The following is a 23,409-nucleotide window of genomic DNA, read 5'->3' on the forward strand; positions in this document are numbered from 1 at the left end:
AACAAACAATAACTCATAAAACTTTCAATCATTTTAAACCAAATTCACAAAAGTATCTCCTTAAGAGGGTCTAATGGGGCTAAACACTAAAACTTTATCAACAGTGGTCCTGTTTTTAAATAAAGACAAGCTGCTGCTTATCAGGGATTTCTAAGATAAAAGCTGAGCAGTAATCATATTTGCCTTAAATTTCGGTTTTATTTTTAATGCTTTATGAAATGGCCCTCATATTTTCTGTTACATTTCTGCTCTTTTTACTCAGCTATTTTCTAATGCACTGGTGGTTGCCATGGTAACTTTGGCTTTTTTCCCCTCAATGTTCATGCAGGTTTTCATCAAACCCAATGACTTTTTTTTTAATCTTATCTGCTCTATAACAATAGTTCTTTGACTAAGGTCCTGGATACTGTACCAGATGAGAATCCTGGTATTTCACAAGAGCAAATGAAAAAATGCTAAGTTTTGCTAAATTCTGAAAACTAGCAATTAAAGTGGGAGTTTTTAGAGGGTTGGTTTGTTTGTTTTTAAATGTCTGAGTACATTTCTTTCTTTCTTTTAATCTGCATATTGTGCAGGTAAAAGAAAAAGCCAATTTTTAAAAATAGGAATGCTTGAGGAACAGAAGACTTTGTGGAAACTTTTTGAAAGAAAAGTAATCACTGCTGTTTCACACAGACTAAGAAGGACACAACTAAACTAAATGAGAACTGTGTCATTTACTGCATTTCCACTATGGATTAACACCAGTCCAAATCTTCCTGTCACAGAAAAAATACTTCTGGCCACTTTAATCCAGTATTTCTTAAGATCAGCACAGAGTCTGTTACCAAGTTAATCTGTAACCTACAGGAAACAAACTGCATATGCCAACAAATAGATGACATATATGCAAAGGTTTGAGCCATTTCCAAACACTCTTCCCTAAGATTCTAGTTTAAATCTATTTTTCCAAGAATATTTAAATTTAGGGATAAATTTTTCAATGTGGATTTGGTCTTAAAGGTTTGCTTTCCCTTGTATTAATGCAAAGGAGATGCATTCTTGGTATTTTCTACAGGACAAGGTTATTTTTTTCTGCTCCAGATAGGAATAACCTTTCAGGAGAATTTACCATTTACTCACCAAAGGTAACACACACAGCCATTCAATCAGACTGAGCTGATTAAACGGCACAAAATTAAATGAACATACAGAACTGAACATTCAAAAAAATAAGTCCACATCAAAGTTTTGGCAACAAAGAGATTAACTACTTCACTCACTAAACAAGGTCCAAAAGTAGCATTACTGGACTAAACTTTTACTCCAAGATAATTACCTGAACCTGGCCCCTGACTTGTAATGTTTACAGGCAGGGCTGTGCTGGAGACAGTTTGATCCAGTTCAGCAGAGTGGGCTATTGAAATAACCCTTGCTGAAATTAATTACCTTTAATGGTGCCATTTTCTTGAGCAGTATCAAAAACACGAGCAAAAAGAAAAAGCTAAGAAAATTACTGCTCCACAGAATTTTGTATTACTTTCTTTGGGGATGGGTTGCGTTCAATATCCATTTACCTTGACAGTTATAATTCACCTTTTGTCTTTTATTATGATTATGCAAATTTACCTTAATTTCAGGTTTTATAATCAGAAGAAAACTATTTTTTAAATTTGAGTATATTAATAACATGCATATTGCTCTTATTTCTGGTTATATTGATTTCCTGATTCCCTCCTTTCCTAGTAACTTTTTTCAATTCTGTATGTAAGAAGCATGCCTAAAAATTACACTTCTATTTTACAAGGACAGGTGAAAATAAATAATCTACAATTTGCTTCACTTCATTTCAGCAATTTTGTTTCTATTCAAATTTCTGGTGAAGTTAACTTTATTACATAATTATTCTTTTTACAATTCTAATTACATTTAACAAAATAATCTGATTACTAGATGAGCACAGTAGGCATAAAAGGCATTAATACATTAATTATTCCCTGTTTCAATTTGCATCACCCTAGTTTTACTGAGACTTGTTTGTTACCATGTGCAGACTGCATATTCATTTGGTACATTAAAGATGGTTGAATTTCCTCAGTAGGTGGGATCTCCTTTCCAATGTATTTGTACCAGCCACAATTTTTACAGCTTTCTCTTATGCTCACAGCAAGATACAGGCAATAGTCACACAGCAATTAGGTCTCTTCCATAGCTGCATTTTATGATATAATTACCAAGATGTAAAATGAGCTTCCCTTCCCCCCACTTTTTCTTTCCAGTATCTCATAATGGACTTCATTTTACATCCAGAGAAAGCAGAAAGAAACAGTTAGAAACCAGTTAGAAACAATTGCCTAGACTATCTAAAAACTCAACTAAATACCTCCTCGGCGATGTACAACCATAAATAAATACCACATCAAACTACTAATCACTATTATTCTAAGACATCTCTTGCATCTATTATTTTCCTCCATAAAACTCACATAAATGTACACAAAATTCAATGCAGTGATAATGATAATATTTTAAGAACTGCACTGTAATTTTAAATGTTTTATATTTACTATTATCTGAACGTAAGAACAGTCATAATACGGCACAGAATTACGAACTGGCTGATGCATACTCTCCCACAGTGTTAAAGAAATAATTATGTTTGCACAAAACCTCAATAGTGCAATATAATAAGAATTTTCTGACTAGAATGGAATCCCTCTGTTTGCAGAATATGTACAGCTACATAGAAAAACTACTTTTTTTTCTCCCACACTCCACCACCACCTGGAAATGAGTCCTCATCCATGACCTTTCCATAGCTTCCAGTGTTGCTGGAAGCATCCCCAAGAATGACAACTGGAGAAGCTGTTTTCATGACAGAGCTGCTCGTTAGTAACTGAACAGACACATCACATCAATACAACCATTATTACTATAAAATATTTAGAGTGACTGATGTAAACCATCTTTGAGTCTATGGCATGAGAAGCCTCCCCGCCACAGCTAGCTAATATTTTCTCTCTGTCCTTCCTAAATTACTTTATAACCCACAGATTAATAAAGAGCCTAATATTTTTCAGTAGTGCCATAAGATTTGCAAACCACATAGAAATATTCTAATTTAAGGACAGTTTTCTATCTAACCACATTTTTTGCGTGCACATAGTTTCCAGTTTTAAAACATTACAGCAGAGTGCAGATTTATCCATTTTAAAGATATGCCATATATTTTTATGGAGACATCCATAAGCATCTAATAAGACAGAAGTCAGCTCAGAATATTTTGTAATAAAGTACCTGTTAGTAAAAACTATATCAGAGGGAAACCACACACAAAGGAAAAAGGAACTAGGGCACTCCATTTGACAGCTGAGGAAGAAACAGAGGTTACGTCCTCTATGGCTGAGATTTAGAGCAGTTTCACTTAGTGGCTGTTCTGCTCCAATTCCCCAGCTAAAATTTAGACCTACAGCAAGAAGTCTTCATTCCTATTTTATTCTAGCAGGAAATCATGGTTCAGACTCTTAAGCAACCAACAGAAAAAAAATACTAGCCAGTGGGGAACTATGAAGCTTAAATATTATGTTACAGTTAAATTGAGATAAACCTAGGAGCAACTACAGGGTTCACTATATTCTCCCAAACTAAAAAGAGTTATATATTGTTAACTATTCACTATTAACTATTGTAACTTTTGTCCTACTATTTCAAACAAAAAAATACTACTGAAATTTTAGAGCATGTCTATGGAAACTTGTCTCACTTGCAGAGAACACAGGACCAAGAATCATCTAGGAACACAAGTAACTCTTTCTGATTTTTAGCTCACTCAAATTATTTAATACAACTATAATATTATATGCATTACCCCACCTGCCAATTTTAAATAACTACTGTGGAACAGGAGGAGAAACATACTCTTATCTATCCTTTCACACAGTTTACACTTAGGTACACTTTCTGATGGCATAGAAGATCTGACCATTCCTATCCTTCAGGGCACTGTGCTGCTTGGGATGAAATTCAGATAGATAATCTGCAAGCCAGATTTGCCCCCAGTTTTGGAAAGCTTCTGCCAGCAGAACAGTGGCCCTGGACAGCAGTTCCAGGAAGGCAGCCATGGGGAGAACATCTTGGCACCCAGCAGCCCCAGCCTCCCGTCCCTCTGAGAGCTCAGGTGGGGTGTGAGCAAACTGCACAGTGAGCGGTGCTGCTCAGCCAGACAGCCCAGCCACAGCCCAGCTCTGCCCCTCTGCCACGGAGTCCTCAGAGAGGAGCACCCAGAGCATCTGCTCTCTCCTTGTAGTGCAGCCCCTTCCCCTCCCAGCAAGGCAGCAGACCTGCCATGACAGCAGAGTGCAAGTGCAAGAGGCGAGCAGAGCGCCCGGGAACCGCCACCATGTCTGGGAGATGCAGTTCAGTGCCTGCTCCGACTGCCACCTCGGCTTTCCCAAGCAGGATAAATGCACCCAGCTTTGGCTTAAGAACATTCAGTGTCCCAGGACAGCAAACCCACTTTCAATAATGGTTAACTTGATGAGGGTACTCAGACTGCTGATGTTAAATATGAATTCAAACGTTTTTCAGAATGAGAGAGAACCCACTTCTACAAAGCACCATCTACATTCTGAATCTGTATGAATCCAAGCATCTGTCATTTATCACTGACTGCTGAAAACCCAACAGTCTGATGAACATTTTTTAAACATTGAGATACAAAACATACAAAGAATGAAAGCATAACATCAATTTAAAGATTATCATCTGTTGAAGATTAATCCGAAAGATTAGCAGAGCTTTTCCTTATCCTTCAATCAGTGTCTAAAATTATACCAATATACCAGTATTATTCAGTCTCTTCCTCTGCATCTGGTCCCTCCAGAATTGATTTTTTGGTATGTTTTTCACATAGCAATTACACAGAGAATTACATAGAAAGTAACACTGTAAAATTAAAATCCAGCAACAGAAGGCAGGAGGAAGGTGCAACATTTTTAATTGTTTCAGTTTCTGATAAACCATTCCCTTAGTAGTGGAGTAAACTGGTATAACAGCTACACTTCAGCAACTTTTTTTAACTAGTAGGAAGAGAAATTTAAATGGCTATTATATAATTCAAGGAATTTATGCTAAAGCGATTTTGAATACCAATGCTCAACAATTATTCTTCCCTTCCCTACAGGAAAGGAGATTCTAGCTTCCATTGTGGTCTTGCCTTCTCTTGGGAACTAGTGGACTGAACTATTTTTGTCTCAACACTTGGCTGGGGTGGGAAGAAGACACATTCTCCCTCTCCAAACTTGCTTCTAAATTCTCATTCCTGCCTGCCACCAAAATGCTACTCAAGTAATGCAGTGCTCTCACTAATTTCATGTCGTATGTACAAAGTGAAAGGGGAATCCCCTAAACAATCTTGTGGTTTCAATCTACATATTTTGGGAGCCCACTGATTTGAACCATTCCTGCATCCATAAGAAACACATATATATTTTGGTTAGATAAAAATATAGTAATTTCAGTTTGCAATAAATACTAGTGCTACATTAGAGAATATGAACACATCTTCACACACACAGAGTAGCAACTCCCAATTCATTTTGTGAAAGAGAAATCCTGCCTGTCTTTATGTTCCAAATTAGCTCTGATCCCTAGACAGATGACTAAGGGGGCTTCAACCTTTTCAGTTCTTTTTCAGTATCATATAAACTTGTGCCCAGTTTAACTGGCAGAGCAGAGGTTGGCTGTCACCATCCAGTAGAAGCTGAGCATCCAGAGTTGCCATGCCAGGAATCTCCAAATAGTAAACTGAGCCAAACGAATTAAGATTACTAGGATTCAAAAGATACAACATATCCAACCCCTGAACAGGTGTTCTCCAGCCCCCTAGGTATCCTGCTTTCATCCTTTCTTTTCTTGTTCCACTTCAGGGGATACAGAAGACTTTATTGTGCTTCATTACTTCTTGTTTGTTTCTCCTGCTATTTACCAACAACAAACTCTTCATGCAATCAGTCTTCTGCCTGCAAAAATGTTGAATAAATCCCATTTTGCAGTAAATTCTTTGTTTACAGTATTACTATTTTATCTTGAAAGATCAATCTCACCTCAAAGTTAATATTTTGCCATCCTACAAATTTTATAAAATAATCTTAACAGTAGCTGGGGCACTTCAGTAGATGTATTCAGCATCTGTTTCTATAGATTTCTGATACTCTTGACCAAACACATAAAACAATCTCATTTTATAAAGTAATACTAAACAGTGCTCAGCAAGCCATCTGTAAATCCAGTGCTTTATGTGATCAGAATTGCCTTTTGTAATCACCTCTAGTTTTCTTTCCATCCTTTGATGCAATTGTGACTTTCTTGCTCCCCTGATATCAGAAATTTGCACTGGTCTATTCAAAGAGTTAGCTGGATGGAAAAGAGATGCCTGGCAATAATACAATGTTGGTTTTTTTTTGGAGTTCAGCTCTTCTTTCACAACTTACATTTCACTCTTTGCTACAGAACTAGGTCTCAGTATGGCCACTGAGCAGCACAACCTCCCAGAGTGTAGCAGGGCCTTCAGAAACAAGCAGGGACACATCTCAATCTTCCAGACCATCGTGCAGCTCACCAAAACCAACAACAGGGCTTCAGGGACTTGCATTTCAGTAATCAGTGTAGGAGCTCCATGATGAGAGCTTTGGTCCAGCCAATGCCTGACTTGAGAGAGGTCCCTCCTACTGAGAGGGCCGGAAGGTGTAAACAAGATCAGTTTATGGTCTTTTAAGCGTTGTTATATAAATATATTGCAAAGGCACTTCCCTCCACAGCCCCTTTCCTTCCACACCTTTGGGCAACACATGAATTTTCAGAGGCAAAAATTTCTGACCATCTAGAAGGTCATCCCTCAGGTGCTCAAAAAAATCAAGGGTAAGCTTTTTGACAATATGAAAACCAGCAAAGACTAAAATCATTTGCATATGGCTTAATACCATATTTTTAAAAAGCAGTAATGCTGCTTGAGCCTTGGAAATTTAATAGTTATGTGCACAGATTAATTTCTAGGGCATAACAAATGTTGATGTGAGCTTGGCCTCTGAATTCAAAGACCTAAGAGTTCCACAGTCACTGCTTCCAGATGCCTGCTTCTCTTCACCCCTGTTTTTTCACTCTGATAGAAGTCACACAAGAAGGGTATCCTAACAAACATCAACAGCAGCTCTGGTACTTCTGACAGGAAGCAAATAATAGTAATACAGTTTTATTGAAATTCCCATGTTATCTCACAGTGCTGAAAACATGCCAAAATTACATGAAAATATTTCCTGGTCAGACTTATGCCAAATATTACAGCTGTTTTCATGGTCTTCTTCAGCAGCAACATAGAGCACACAGCTACACAAATACCACTAGAAACAGACATTAATTTTTATTTAGCACCTGGGCAGCAAAGCAAGAAGATCAAGCCAGGACCTCCATATAAATAGCACTAGAAAGAATAACAAGCACTTCAGGAGACTGCAATTATAAAGCAGCCTGCTCAACTGCAAAAATAATAGCAGGTAAAGATCACACAGGGGGAAGAGATGAAGAATAAATAGTGAAACAAAACAAGAATTTTACACTGGAAAGGTATAAAAAGGAGTGGATAAAGGAAAACAAAATAAAAACCCTACATGAAATATCCTCTGATATTTAGATATTCTCAAGCTGTCTAGATGTTAAAATCTACTAGATATACTTAAGATCTCCCACTAAATCTGCCATGCAACAATTTTAGACTGCCTAACACATGTGCCTAAGTCAACTGGCATATCAAAGTCACTTGTGAAGAATATAAAGGTACTGAAGTTGATTCAAAAGCTGAATCCAATAAAATACTGCCACTGATTTGCATGTGCTTCATGGTACCTCTACAGACCAAGAGGTTTCTTTGCCTATTAAAATTATACCTAGAAATAACTAACCATATATAGGTTCAACAAAGCAGTATTGTACTGAAAATGTGAAATTATAGAAGCACAACAGTTGAATGTTTCTGATAGCAAAAACGGAGGATCACACACAGAACAAAAATTTGGAGGAAGAGGGGAAAAATCACCAAAGTAAGTCTGAGTCAAGAGCTATAGTTTTGAAACAAAACCTTTTTTTTATTACCAAAAAAAAAGCCCAATATCTGTCAAAATGCATGGTCAAAAATCCTTTCAAATGAACAAAAAATAAATTGTTCAAAGCGGCTTTTAAAAATACTTTGCTAAACAGGGACTGTAATTACCAAGCATAGCACTTTAGTGGATTTAAAATCTTCCCAACACAATTTATACTTGCAGTTCCTTTTGATATTGTCAGTCATCCTTATTTATTTTAAACCAACATTATACTAGTGAGATCGTGCCCTCCTATATATTTTTTCCTTCTACAGTCTTCATAATAATTTCATTTGTATTATCTTGAGAAGTTCTTTTACACTAGCAGGTATAGGAGCGTGTGTATATATGTCTATGAATATATTGACTTATCTTTATGCAAGCAAAGAAACCCCAAATATATTTACAAAATACTTTAGGAAATCCAGCAATAATATTTAACAGCAAGTATTGGCTCACCCATCTTCTTTGATTACTTGTAGGCTATTCAAAAGCACATGGATTAAAAAATCCAAACTTACCACTAGAACAGAATAAACCTGTAAGACATTAGAGGAAAATACAGTATGTGTGTAGCTGATTAGTGTTCTTCATGGGAAAAATTGGAAAAATTATGAAACCCATCTGAAGATGTTTGTGGTCTTAGAAATAACAGCTTCTTATTCCCACTGGGAATTCAACTCTGATGTGTAGAGACCTGCTAAATTCTAAGGGTTTTTTACTATTTTTACATTACTCTGAAACTGAAACACGTTACATCTCTATCAGGTTGGGACAGTAGGAAAATAAGATAAAAAGCCTCTCATTATCCCGTTGAATTTTCACCGAACAAGGACTGGTACTCCCCGTTTCCACACCCGCCTGATTCCGAAGGGATCCCGCAGAGCAGGGCGTGGGGCGGGCACGGCGGGGCCCTCCCGGTTACGGTCACTGTCCCGTCCTGGCCCTGGTTACAGTCACTGCCACAGCCATCCAGTCCCGGTCACTGTCACAGCCGCGGTCACTGTCCCAGCCCAGGTCGCGGTGACAGTCACTGTCCCAGTCCCAGCCCCGGTCCTGGTTACGGTCCCGGTCCTGCTCACTGTCCCTGTCCCAGCCTCGCCCGCCGCGCTCCCGCTCCGGCGCGATGGCGCCACCTGCCGGCGCCGGCCGGGAGCGGCCGCGGGTCCGCCCGGCGCTGCCCGCCCCGCGGAGCGCGGGACCCCCGGCAGGAACCGGGACCTGTCCGGCAACGCGAGCGGGCAGAATTAGTCCTAAAAGTGACTTATGAAACGTGAAAGAACTACACATTTGTGTGACGGGGATCTCGGAACAAACCCGACATTCTTATCTTAAGAAAGCCCTCTGAGCTGAGCAGCATATACTTGCCAAATAAACAAATTACCCTATTGGTTCATAAAGAGGATTCCCCAAGGCTTCAGGACCACACAACAACAGCTTTAATTATTAAGCACATCAAATTGAAAATAGGTGGTGGAAAAGAAGAAAGGACAGGAAAGAGACACCAACACACAGAGAAAAAATAGATTGAGAGAACATTAGCTAGTAATATTCTGCAAATGAACCAATTACTCATAATTGGCCTGTTACAAGCATCCCTCCTAACCAAGTGACCAATTTAGTATTTTTAGGAAAACAGTCACTGCCAGTAGTGAAGAATCACAATTCTTCATAACAGAAGCATTAAATACAAAGCTTAATTCTCAAAAGCAATGAAATTAGGATGGTTTTATATGATGCTGTTATTAATTCACTCCTTACTACCCTCAAGGGAAATATTCATCCCAATTTTTGACAACACTTTCTGCTGATACAGGTCTTTTCCTCATGACAAGAACTGAAAAGGAAAAAGCGTTCCAACTGGCTGTAGAGTTACAATCCAAGTTGAAAGACACACTCCTAATTTATTGGATCTTCCAAAACCTGCAAGGCTCCTCCTCCAAAGAAGCAGGATTTCTTCTACTCCTTAATGCTGACTTTTTGCACTTGCATGGGGATTGAGACAAAACATAACCACATCTGAAGCCTCAGAACCCCCTAGACTGTCAGATTTTCTGCTAAAATTGGCAGCTATAGATCCTGTCAGGACTGAGGCAGCTGCAGAACAAGCCCTTTGAAGTGAGCACAGCTTAGACTGAACCAGCTATGAAGAAAGGAAACAGCAGAGGAACCTTCTCTTTATTTTTTAAAGCTTTTACTCGCAAATATTCACCTACCACTACGTGGCTAGAAAGAAAGCCTCTTCTCTGGTTAATTAGTAGTTGTTCTCTGTATGAGTCTCAACCCAAGCCAGAGGAAACTTCAAAGGCCTCACTCATCAAATGTCACGGCACGAGCTCCACGTGAAGCTGCCAGTTCTGATCTGGCTGCACAGCTACGGCTCACGCTGGGCCGGGGAGCGGAGCTGTACAACCAAGTAATTGCTAAGCAATTGTGTAACAAAAGAACAAACTTCCATTGAAAAGATTTGGCAAAGTCACAGCAGTGGGCAAGATGAGAACTTGAACAGTCTGCCAGCAGTACAGTCCTGCTACATGCCTCACATGACAGCATCTTCTTTACCCATAATCTGTGTAATCAGTGGTTTACCTCTTTTGTTCATTTGGCTTTTAATGTCCTTATCTGCACCTGTGACACCTGCAGCTTTAAAACAAACAAATCAGATCTAACACAGACTACTTAAGACTGTGTCAGAGCTGAGGGCCAGATTTCATTTTCTGGTTATGCTCTGTAACACAAATATTCTGTAGCATTCTACTGCCACCAGTATGTAAAAGGAGAAGAAAAAAGGTATCAAGCTAACATTGAGGGGAGAATAAAACACAGGACATTATTCATAAAGGAATGGAGCCTCGAGACTTCATCAAATATTAAACCAATAACATCTTCACACTCAGTAACCAATGTAATATAAATTTTGATGTACTAGTAGTATATATTTCTGATCTATCAGATACCTCTTGGTCAATAAATCTTACAAACTCTTAAGGGCCCAAGTTCAATTCTCTATTACTTTCTTCTGCTTCATCAGGGCTTTTAAAACAGTGTTGGGCATAAACAAGATTAGTGATTAGTCATAACTATTTTGGAAGGATTATTTCACTTTTAATAAGCTTGGTTGAGTTCTCTCCCAATAAAACAAAAAAGAATAAACCAGGCTGTGAGAGCCCCATCCTCCCCCAGCTGTTTTACCTCACAGTGTCAACAGCCACTGCATTCCCAAAAGGCGCAGAACAGTTTAACTGACACTGAAAGGGTTAAGAATAAGCACTCATATTCTTTCATTCAGGAGACATTCTTACATTATTTTGGGACAATTAGTGGTAGCACCTATTCAAAAATCATGTAATTTGTGTTCTGCCTTCTCAACACCCTCAGAAATAGGTGTGTGTAATGTTCAAAACATTCTTTTAAAAAACAGAGTAACTAGTTCTTGTAGATCAAATGTTCCACAACTGCATTTTTAAAAGGCATTAACATTTACATTTAATGAATTCACTTCAAGATGGAATTTGTTGTAATTCTTAAATTTCTTGTAGCTAACCCTAGCTGTCATATCAAGAGGTGCTGACCTCAGAATTCTGCTTAAGGAATTTACTAAGCACTCCAAATCACTGTCTGCTAGAGCTATACAACAATTCTTCAGTACTTTTTTAACCAATTCCATACATTGTCCTTCATTAAAAACATGTTGTTTATAAACTCTTTCCAAATGGTAACAAGACACTGAGAACTTAAGTACTTTTTTAGAAAATTGTATAAAGGAGAACTATTAAACCAGACATTAAACCAGCATGCCCCCAGCCCTTCCAATTTCACAGACCTAAGTGGATTGCCATGATAATATAATACAGCTTTCATTAAATATCAGAAAATTTCACAAGGATAATATTCCTCTCTGTGCACGAATGCCCGTTTCTCAACATGCTTCCATGTGTGCAGTGCATTAGCATCAGGCACCAAAAACCTCTCCATTACTGACACCAAACTAACACACACCAAAAAAAAGCTGAAAATTCCAGCCAGTCATTTCCTGTTTCAGAATGGTAAAGTCCTTCAAAATCTATTTCTCCTTCCAATTGTCCACAAATTAGAAACCCACATAGGTGAGTTTTCATCATGGTTTTTGACTTGCAATGTCAAATATCTTTTACTTGCCAAGATTTTTTTTATTCTTCAGTGAAAAAAACAATTTAATGCCACTAAGTACTGTTCTATACTAAGGAATCACAAAACTAGCTTAAGATTTATATGGTATGTACTAATGCATATGATCCAGATATAAATACAATATGAAAGTAAATATGAAATACACTAAAGCTTGCAGGATATTTATAATGACGAGTACCAGAGTTAGTTACCTTGAAAATAAATAAAACTGCTATCCACTGGCTTGAGCAGCAGTGAACAACAAGGCAGACAAGAATTTACATAAATTTATCTGTTGAAAAGTATTTAGTCCCTGATATAACACAGTATTTCAATCCTTTGTTTCCCCTCCTCCAGTATCATCAAGCACAAGAGACGTGACAGAAATGGAAGTACAATGCTAAATAAACCCTACAGAACAAGCACATCTTCCTTTACATCTTCCCAATAGGTGGCAACAGAATCCCAAAAATACAAAGAAGTTTATATACTTCTTTCTTCATCCACAAAGTAATGGAAGCCCTGTTACGACTTCAGTCAATGAACTTGCACCAGTAATTTTAATCAAATGAATCGCTGCATCTCAGCAAGAGAAATTCTCAGGACAGAATAATGTCAAAGGCCAGAGAATTCAGAGAACTGAAACAAAGCATTTATTAAAAAGCTCATTGTTATCAAACACCTAACCTGATGGCTTATACTCAGAGCTTATCTGGGAGGGGCAAACTACCACAAGCAGGAATTGCAGTAACAAAATAGTTGAGCACTAAAGAAGAAACATTAAGAAAGAAAATTCTCAACTACTTCTGTTGTTGTTGACATCCACACCTTGGTCTTAAGCATCATTCATTTACAAGGGTTGGGAAAGGAGTGGGCACATTTAAACAAAGTTTTCAGCTGACAATTTTGTGACAGTTGGAGGTCCATATTAACTCCCTGATTCCTTGTAAGAAATGACAGGAAGTCAGAGTTTTTTTTCCTTGGCAGCTAAACAACTACTTTGTTTTTGTGACACAAAGCTGTAGAAATCAGGTGTAAATAATGCCCACTTACTTGCTTTCCAGGCCAGGCACATCCCGGTCCAGGGAAAGCGTCTCTGCGGTGATCTCCACCTTCCTGACGCTGCCGAAGAAATCCGTGATCAGAACGTTCTGAGGGTCTCGCTGGAACAGGTCCGTCCGGTGCCCAGGGGTGGAAACACACAAGCTTTTTGGACAGACCTGAAACTGGAAACCAAAAGGGACAATCACATCCTGTCCCTCATCCAACACTCTCTACGTACACCTTCCAGAATGAAACAACTGTTAACAAGATAAATAATACATATAACTTGCAATGATTTCAGTATAAGCTTCATAGATGAAAAAAATGGTTGAAAAAATGTATTAGAATGCATACACATCTTGATTAAGCATTTCTGAAAACCTTTTTCCTTACAATAATGCCACTGGAGTTTAAAAATGCTCCTGTGAAAGCCAACCATCAATTACATCTAACTGATAAATGCACAAATATATTGCTGAATATGGATGCAGCAATGCTGCTATAATCTTCCAGAAGTCACAACTGGGCATAAATTCTTCATATTTACCAAAAGGAGGCATGTAAAATTAAACAAGCTTTGATAAGTAGCTATGTTGAAGGCTTCATAAAAAAGCAAAAATTTACATTTTGATCAGGAAAAAAATATCCAATGGTCTTGTTTCTAATTTATAGCTCACAAATTAATGCATAGCATTTTCAAATACCAAAAGTGCTTTGTTTACATTAAGTTCACAAACATTCTGTGACACCTACAAACCTTATTATTTATTTTATCCATGTATTTTGTCTACATATCAGATCCCCTATATCCCACACACGCTGCAACACCTGAAAGACAAAATCAGCACTAACAAAAGCAGAAGGAACAGTGACAGATTTGTTGCTGCATTTAGAACACCTGGCAAGACAGAATGTCTATTAAGTAACAGGCCTGTTATGTACCCAGCAGACACTGAAGGCAATACAAATGCATGTTGGACACAAAGCCATTTTGCACCAGTCCTACCACACTTGCCGCAACACAGATCACCTGGAAACAGGGCAGGTTATGTGAGCCCTTGACATTCCAGCCACACAGAATGTTCTACACAAAAGATTTAGCATAGAGGACTAAGAATGTCACTCTCCACATGGGTGCTCATCTTTCTTAATCTTACATTTTCCAAGTGATTTTCACAAACAGGTCCATCAACCACAGGAACTAGAGCTCATATATCTAAATTACATCATGGGTCAGCTCTTACAAGGTTGCATCCTTATGACAAAACCACATGTCCTAATCAGTTCAATGCAAATATAACTTGAAATTATCCCAGATTATGACTGACAAAAACCTGTGAGTTTCAGGTCATACTTCCCAGCAGAAATACTGCGCTCAGCCTGACACAAAAGGCACAGGCTTTTGTTGCTCATTCTCTCTGGACAACAGAGTCTTATGTTACAAAAAGTTTCCCAGAGAGGGAGCAATCTATCTGGCTTTTCTTCATAGAGGACAGATTCTACCTCCCCATTCCTCCCTTCTGCTCTACTCCAGTTTCTCTTTTATCCCTTTTTAGCCCAAGCCTGTAAGCCTTTGGCATTAGGCTGCTTGTCCAGGGACACCTCAGCTCACTTTCACCTTTACCTGAAGCAGACAAGCACACATATACACTCAGCTCTTATTGTAAAGATTCCCAACTCTCTTGTTGGCTGCTATCACAGAGCTGCAAAAGAAAAGATGGGGCAAATCATTCCCTTGTTATCCTCCCTGTGGTGAAAATGAACTAGACTCATCAGCATCATGCTTCCCATACAAAAGCCATTTGTTAATGCACAAACTCGCTACAGTTCTCATTTTCACCAAAACCCTATCAATTTTCTCCAGCTTTGCTCCAATTAAGGACACAAACATAAAAACTAAGTCTCTGAACTAAACCATAAAAAGTAAGCACTTGTTTTAATCCCACTATTTGAAGCATAAATTATGCTACAGTTATACAAGTCTCTCACCAAGGTTTTGAGTATGAATGTCCTAAAAAACTGCATCAGCACTGGCAGTGGGAAATTGATACTGCACCCAACTAATTCTAACCTGTCCTGCAACAGTTTACTACCACAACATATTGATATGAATTTGAACAAAAATATGAAGCGGCAGTGAGAAGAAAACTTCAGTGTTAAAAACCATCCACTATCACTCTGAGAAAGGACTGCAAACCAATTATACCACAGCAGACTAACACTAATAACCAAGGTCTTCTGACAAAAAAGGAAAAGGCAAACACTGGCTAAGTTAAGCACACGGTTTCCTATATTAAATTTTCCAAATTTTTAATTTTTTTTTTAACAGAGCTAAAGAACTCCCCCAACTTTGTTATCTTAACTTTTCTAACAACCATTTAGTTATTATATGATAAATGCCACCTCATTTAGAAATTTATTTGAATCTTATTTTAAAAGTTTAAATGTACAACATTTCAATGCACAAATGTACAAATTTCAATGTAGTCTTTATTTTCAGGGAATTGTGATCAAACCTATAGTCAGTCATTTGCACAGCTTTATGCTATCCCTTAGCAACACAGATGGAGCAGGTGGGAAGTAGGTGGAGTGGATTATGAAAAATGATGTATCATTCTTTGCAGGAATGCAATATCCAAATCCTAGGTGCATGTGAAGAGAAGCTGTTTCAAGAGTGGTTAGAGAAAAGAAAAGAGGTAACAGGATAAAAGAGGTGTAACAAATACACAGTACTTCAAAAAGAGAAGACATTAGACATATCAGAAGATCAAACAACTGAAGATCATTTAATTTTAAAGCTAAGTAATAAGCACTGTAAGTTACCCTGATCTTGGAAAGCATTAATTTAAACTTAAAAAATCAGAGCTGGAGAGCTGGATAGAGCACCTCCAGTGCCAGAGTACCTCCTGCAACTGCTGGCAAAAAAAACCAGGTTTGTATCTTTACCATGGACTAACCAGATGTCATTTTGGAACTCTTAGATGAAACCCTGAAAAGCACCAACCCAAAGTCAAGTGGTCACATTTGTTGAAATGTGTGCAGATTACAGCTCAGTACCTGATCACACAATGGTCTGGGTTGGAAGAGACCTTAAAGATCACCAAGTTCCACTTTCCTGCCAGGGGCAGGGACACCTGCCACTAGACCAGGCCTTGAAGTCCCATCCAACCTGGCCTTGAACAGATCATCACAAATCACAATATATTTGTGTCCCTTCTCTTCCACTCTCCGAGCATCCAGCAGCAGATCAATGCATAAGATGACTTACATGATGTAAGGAATTTACCTGCTCTTCCTGAATATTTGGCATATAAGCAAAAACACAGTTAGGTATCTTCTCTGAAGAGCTCAAAAAGTACTTGGCCAGCTAACAAACTTCTACACTTTTCACAATAATCAGATTAACATCCTCCTGGCCAGCCCACCTATACCACTTCCCAGAGTGTCTTACACAGTAAAAAGCACTGTCCCTTTTTATTACCTTTTATTATTAACACACATTAATTTTCTGTTTACAGTGAAATTTGAATGAACAGGCTAGTCAAAGATACTTAATCAATAAAGAACTTGAATGTTTTTCTTTATCAAGATTTATTTTAAACTTACCTGTATCCCATAATTAGAAGGTATTATATTATAGGACAGAATTTCATTCCCATAAAAATAAGTAAAAGAACCTTGAGTCTTAGCCATTGAATCAATTCTGTATCAACATAAAATCTGCCAAGTGTGGGCTGTTTAGAGAGAATTCTAGCACACATGTAGCAGTCAGGCTAACACCATCCTCTGTAGACAGAGGGTGGCATAAAACTTTTGAGCAGCTGCTCCTTTTACAGAAACGAATCTATGACAATGTGTCCTGTAAGTGGTAGCTCTTAGATTCCTGACGTGGCACAGCAGGATTTACTGCTACAAGGTACCAAAGTAAAACACATTTCTACAAAGAAACTAGCATTGGAACATGTATTAAGGGTTAATAGAACAAATAAAATATGGTTACTTTTTATGTCATCTCACCAGCGTATATATCTTACTGCTAGAGAGGCATTTTCATAAATTTTGTCATATGTTACCCGGTTAGATTCTTTTTTTCCTTCTGCTTCATACCTGAAATCTACAGTAATGTTTGCATCAGCTATAATTAAGTTCAAACACTGATGGATTTGTACCTGTCTTGCTCTGGAATCTAAGCAAATATACAGATAAATTAGTCTCTGCAGGCATTTGTGACTGCACTGTTAGAATTTTAACTGTTTAATCACATGATGTTGTTTTGCAAAACAACATCAATGCCTGCTTTTCCACATCTGCAAAGTGTCTGCTATCCTGGTTTTAGAAGCTTCCTGCTAAAATATTTCACATGCAAATGCTTCATTTCATTGATACGAATATCTAATGAATACTTTATTATTTTTTTCAGTGAAAATACAAAATCTGGCTAATTTTGGTTATTTTTTTCTGGAGCCAGCAAAGCACTTTCAAATGAGGACAATCTTTGAAGTGTTACACAACTACATTTAACAATAGCAAAAAAACCCTCCTTCCAAAGCTGCTTCCGAGAGAAACAGCAGGAGCATAAAAAGCATTTGAAGAACCCTACAGACAAAACAGATTAGTTTTGGAACTATTAAAGTCATTAGCATGTTCATGAATGTTGAGTATTCTACTTACTAGGTCATTCATATTTGTCTGACTGGCTGGATGGATTTCTTCCAAGAACTCTAACACATAGAAGGTGTATCTGTCCATGAGATGAACACCAATCCCCAGGTCAGGCTGATGCTTTAAAAACAACACACAGCAGTTATTGGGCATTTGCAGGACAAAACTCAGCATTCAGGAAAAGGAACAGACTGTAACAGCATATTGCAAAAGTTAAGCTTAATTTTGTTTGTTCTTAGGCAAATTATGCAAAGAAAATGGCTAGCTGTGAAAAAACCTACTGCTGATAGGCTGAACAATGCAGTTTATCTATAAATTGTATCCTGGTAAGATCTATGTTTCCCAAAAGGCAGGGAACCCGTTCTTAATGGTCCAGCATGGATCTGTGGACTTTGAAAAGAGGGCTGGGAGAGCCAGTGTACCTTACAGCAGTGCATGGGTTCAGGTAAACCTGACCAGCTGCTTTTGGTCTGGCTGGGATCTCTCCTATGGCTCCTTCTGTAATTCAGCTGGGATATAATTACAGCAGGTCAAGGTTAGCATTTTTTTTTTTTTTTTATATCAAGTTTAGTAAGTCCTAGATTGAATACTCCTCACATTCATCTCTCAGGAGTCTTCCCACAAGATTCTTTGCTATCCCTAGACAATGCATAAACTGGCCAGCAAGCATAGAAATCCTTCATTAGCCTGGTTCTTTGGGACAGCACACTTACAAGTTTTGTCAAACTCCCACAAAATACCTTCTACATTCAGCAATAAGAATAAGGGAAATCTTTAGTTAAAAGTCAGCAGAATTGCGCTTCTAATTAAGGCATTCTGAAAATTGTCTTCAGGATCACATAAATCTACTTACTGATAAAGAATCTTCTCCTACTTGGCTGCTAGCCAAGGCCATTATATTGGGTGAATAAAATCGTTCATACATGGATGCTCCTTGACAAGTATCAATAATAAACAACAATTCATTGTACCTGAAAGAAAGAAAACAGCCTCCTTACTCATTTCCACTTAAACACCATATACATACTTTGCTTTTTAGTTACCAGGGTAGCTGCTCAGAACCTCAGGAACAGGGAGCTCACCCTGATCAGTTTTAAAATGTGAGTTTGCCCAGAGAAATGCCTTTGAGCAGCTCTAACTGCAGGAAGCTGAAAGCAAAAACTAAAACTCTGCTCTCTGAATGCAAACTCTCAGACAATTTTACGGACAACCAACAGTATCACTGCTGCAGGTAAGCAAGGCCTACCAGTAAGACATACTTAAGAGTATGTTCAGGATATTCAATATTCAATGTCTACATAATGCTTATTTCTTACCTCCTTTTCTGCCACATTTGTTCAAAGGCATCAGCAAGCTCTACATTTGTGATTTCTTCAGAATCCTGAAATTTTAGGAAGCCATTTCCACCATGGCCTGATAAAAATCAGAAGTTAGGCAAGGATGTAGGTTAAAGGAAGATATACAGCCTTGTTGATAATTTTTCTAAAACAAGGTAAACACAATTCTCTTTCTACAGAGACAGTCCAACAAAACAAAATATTGGTACAGTAAAAAAAATACACATACACCATTTCAACTGGAAACTATACTGGCTTGGTACTGCTTTACAGGCATTTTTTCTTAATTAGAACGACATGCTAAAACCAGAAAAAAAATCTTTTGGTTGATCCTTTTGTGCATTTGGACTACTGCTGCTTTCAACAAACCCATCCAACTGAGCAAGCATCAATAGATCATACAAAGAAACCTGCAATCACCTGTCATATATATTAAAATATTGCTTCTGTCATCAGAAAGAAGACGTTTTGATCGTGGTGTGCTTGGTGGGATTCTTCCTGTTAAAACACGCAAGAAATTTTCCACAGTAACCTATGAATAGAAGCATAAAGTCATTTTCTAAAGATAAAAATATTGATCAGCCATAGGCTGGGTTACAGAAATTAAACAACGGAACACTAAAATACGCAGCGTATCTAACCAGACATAGTATGGCATGGTATAAACTGCATAAACATTTTCTGTGTAAGATTTTACTTCAGGTTAAGAATCATGTGGTACTTTTTATTATACTCCATTAACACCAGCTTGTTGCTTAATTATGTCCAATAAATCTACCACCATTATTAAATACAATTTTAAAGTACATTTCCATTGATCTAAAAACCTGTCAGCATATAGCTTCATTGTGCCAAAGCTGCTCCTGTACTCACAAAATGCTCCAACATTAGTGTGTGTTACCATGGAAAAACAAAAGTTTAAATTCCCTCTGCAACTCAGGAAAGAAAAAACAAGATCAATTCAGTTACATAAGTCTGAGTGATCAGATGAGATCCATCTGAGTGGTGACACCACTTCCCTTTTTAAATACACGTGCACAGCTCAAATGCCAGCAACAAATGCATACCCAGGAAAAAACATGAGAAAAAGAACGTAGCTCCATTCCAGTTCTGCGTCTTCACTTCTTTGTATAAAGCTTCAGAGAAACAAAATATCTACTATATACTTAAATACAATCCAATAAACCTTTGGCAATAATTCTACAGCACTATTGAACCAAGAAACTGGTGTGTATTTTGTCTCAACTGGTGAAGACACTGCCTTGTGTGAAGGAATATTACATGAAAAGAAAGGTGACAGAATGCAGATTTTTATACAGTAATTGCTTTGCAGTAATGATTAAGTTATGGCTTTTGTTTTATTTTAGGAGCATATGCTTAAGATTAGGAATTGAAGTACATCCTCCTAATAAACAATTCACTTGCACACCAAAATTTTCACAGTAATTTTTGTGTTGCCAAGATAAGACACTGAGCAGTCATTTCCAGAGAAATTTCAGTAATGTGATTCTATTCCATTATTTAAAATAGACACACTAAACATGATTCTAGTATAAAGAACTTCAAATACAAACTCAAATATCAAGGAGGGGAGGGCCATGTATTTTAGACTCGTCAGCTGGTAATAAAAGCCCAGCCCAAAACCAGTAACATGAACAGAAAGACTTTCTCAGACTTCATAGATGCTGCATAAATCTTTAACACTACAAAAATAAAGGCTCAGTGTTTTAATTAAAGCAGTTACCTCATAGCTTCTGTAATCCACTTCCACATCATCTCCATAGACATTTAGCTCCATGTTTTTATGACTAAACACAGTAGCAGGTTTGGGATTTCTGGGATTACATGCCATATCATCTGCCAGCATCAAGACAATGTGACTGTGAAAAGTAAGAAAAAAATATTTCAGGCATTCTGCTTTCACATAACAGTCAAACAGAAATTAGAACAACACTCTTCAACAATTACAACAATAGCTTGAATCATTAAAAAGATTCCTGGAATTGCAAGTGAAACTTTGCATACTTATGAGCATCCTCAGTATCACGAAGATGTCACCCACAGAAATGCAGCTGGCTCTCATTTATCCACAGGACTAAGTCAGGCCAAAGATGAGCAGGAGAGTATTTGACATCAGCAACTCTAGTACAAAGGCTTGCGTGGACCTGGGGGGCCAGAGCTCTTAATGAAATAATTCAGAAATTTTTAAAGGGCACTAAAACCAACCAACTCCAAGAATCATGATAAATGTTTATTTTTTTGATGTAATTTTGAGGTTTGTTGGGAATTTTTGGTTGTTTTTTTTTTTTGTCTTGTCAGTATTTTGAAAGAAGTCTTACAGCAAAGACAGAAAAACACATAAAGGAAGTTTGCCTAAGGAAAAACCATGTTCAAATCCACATAAAAATTGCTGTAAAGGCTAAATAAACAGGCTATCTCTCGCTGTCTCTTTAGGTCTTCTCCAATGTCTTGGAGAGTATTCTTGTCTGTAGTCTAAAGCATTGTTGGCTTTTTGAGATATTAATTCCAGATCTTTAGATATGGATAAGCAATGGATCTTGCTACTGAACACAGAAATCTCAGTCACACCATAGTTCTTGCAGTATTTCTAAAACTCACACTAATTTTGACTTTAATGGCAAAGACGGATGCAAAGAAGATGAAAGTTCTCAGGTAAGGGCAGGATTGATGACAGAATTTCTGAGGCAGTGCCAAGGGCACCTGTGCTTCAAAGGCTGCACAGGAGAGAGGACAGAATATGCATTTTGCAGTGATGAAGCAGGCCACACTTCTTCAGGCAGACATGCTGGAGAAACTACCAGCCCTCTAAACTACCATTAAAAACCAGGACCACAAGGAATTCTATAGGAGCCTATGGTACATATAGGTTATTACACAATGGATGCTGGTGCCTTAAATTCACTTCCACAGTTCTGATAGAAGTGAATTACATTCTGAAAGAGCTGGAAGGAGCTGTGCCAACACCAATAGAACTCTGAGTAGGAACACAAGGATACTTTAGAACCTTCCTATTCCCTTTGTCAAAGAGATACTGATCTAACCCTTGTGTATCACCAGGGAAACACAACTTGTACAGACAAAAAACTGGTTTGTCAAATAAAATCATGCAAAACGGATTTTTTCAAGGCAACTGTCAATATACAGGAGTCTCTCCTATAGTTCAGAGCCTTTAAAGACTCAACGTAGTTACAGATGTGGAAGTCTTACATCTTAGTACAGTCACAGTTACCAACATCTCCACACTAAAAGAAAATTAAAGTACAGCAAGACTCACCTCTCACAGTAGTACTGCCTTTGCTTAGGGCATTTAACAGTTTTCACATTACTTTCACCGATTTGGTAAGTGGTACATTTTAGTGGCTAGATCTAATTAGCCTGTTCCAAATGGAAATTTTATTATGCAATTTGCTGCTTTTCCTTTGGAACAATATTGCTGCATTTTTCATCACATTCATGTGTATGCATTCTTCCTTTTTACTTTTATCCAGTTAAACTGGGAAGAAAAATGTATTTCCATACTGATTCAGATAGCATGAGAACTATAGTAGCCCATTTGCAAGAACTGGATTCACCAAGATTCCCTCACCTATCAGGAATGCCCAGCCTCTTGACACTTCTGTACACTGAAAGAGTATTTGCCACATGACGATAATTAAACCAGAATCGAGATGTACACACCTTGAAACAGAAAAAAAACCACATTAAATAGTGTAAAGATACAAACTGTCCTGTCCCATTGCATCAGAACAACGTAATTACAGGAATATTTTAAAAATAGTAACAATTCAGAAAGAATATAGTAACACCAAGAAAATCATGATATAAGTTATGCAAATCTTAGTTGTCCCAAAGCAAAAAATTCTGAAAATAAAAGTTAAAAAAAAAAGTTCCTAGCATACTGACTCAAGATAAAATTGTCATAAACCCTTACTAAATATAGAAGGTGGCACTTTGGGGAATAATCCAGCAACAGCAAGTAGATAAAATAGTTTTTTTCATTTGCTTTCTCCTTATCAAATGGAAGAGAGATCAAAGGAAGAGTTCTCATCTCAATAGCAATCCCATTCTGGGAGCATTCTTCC

At 37.7% G+C, this 23,409-nt stretch overlaps 1 protein-coding gene across 1 annotated transcript in view; it reads right to left on the bottom strand.

Moving 5' to 3' along the window:
• Positions 1–23,409, bottom strand: part of PIGK (phosphatidylinositol glycan anchor biosynthesis class K) — a 64,841-nt gene that overhangs the window by 37,946 nt on the left and 3,486 nt on the right. Inside the window, exons 3-9 of the mRNA XM_030953569.1 lie at positions 22,914–23,005; positions 21,051–21,186; positions 19,727–19,838; positions 19,286–19,382; positions 18,823–18,940; positions 17,979–18,089; positions 13,317–13,489 (exon numbers count right to left, since the gene is read on the bottom strand). Coding sequence (XP_030809429.1) covers positions 13,317–13,489; positions 17,979–18,089; positions 18,823–18,940; positions 19,286–19,382; positions 19,727–19,838; positions 21,051–21,186; positions 22,914–23,005 — 839 coding nt within the window. The remainder of the gene's footprint in view (positions 1–13,316; positions 13,490–17,978; positions 18,090–18,822; positions 18,941–19,285; positions 19,383–19,726; positions 19,839–21,050; positions 21,187–22,913; positions 23,006–23,409) is intronic.

This window comes from Camarhynchus parvulus, chromosome 8 (genome assembly GCF_901933205.1).
Source record: "Camarhynchus parvulus chromosome 8, STF_HiC, whole genome shotgun sequence".
NCBI lineage: Eukaryota > Metazoa > Chordata > Aves > Passeriformes > Thraupidae > Camarhynchus > Camarhynchus parvulus.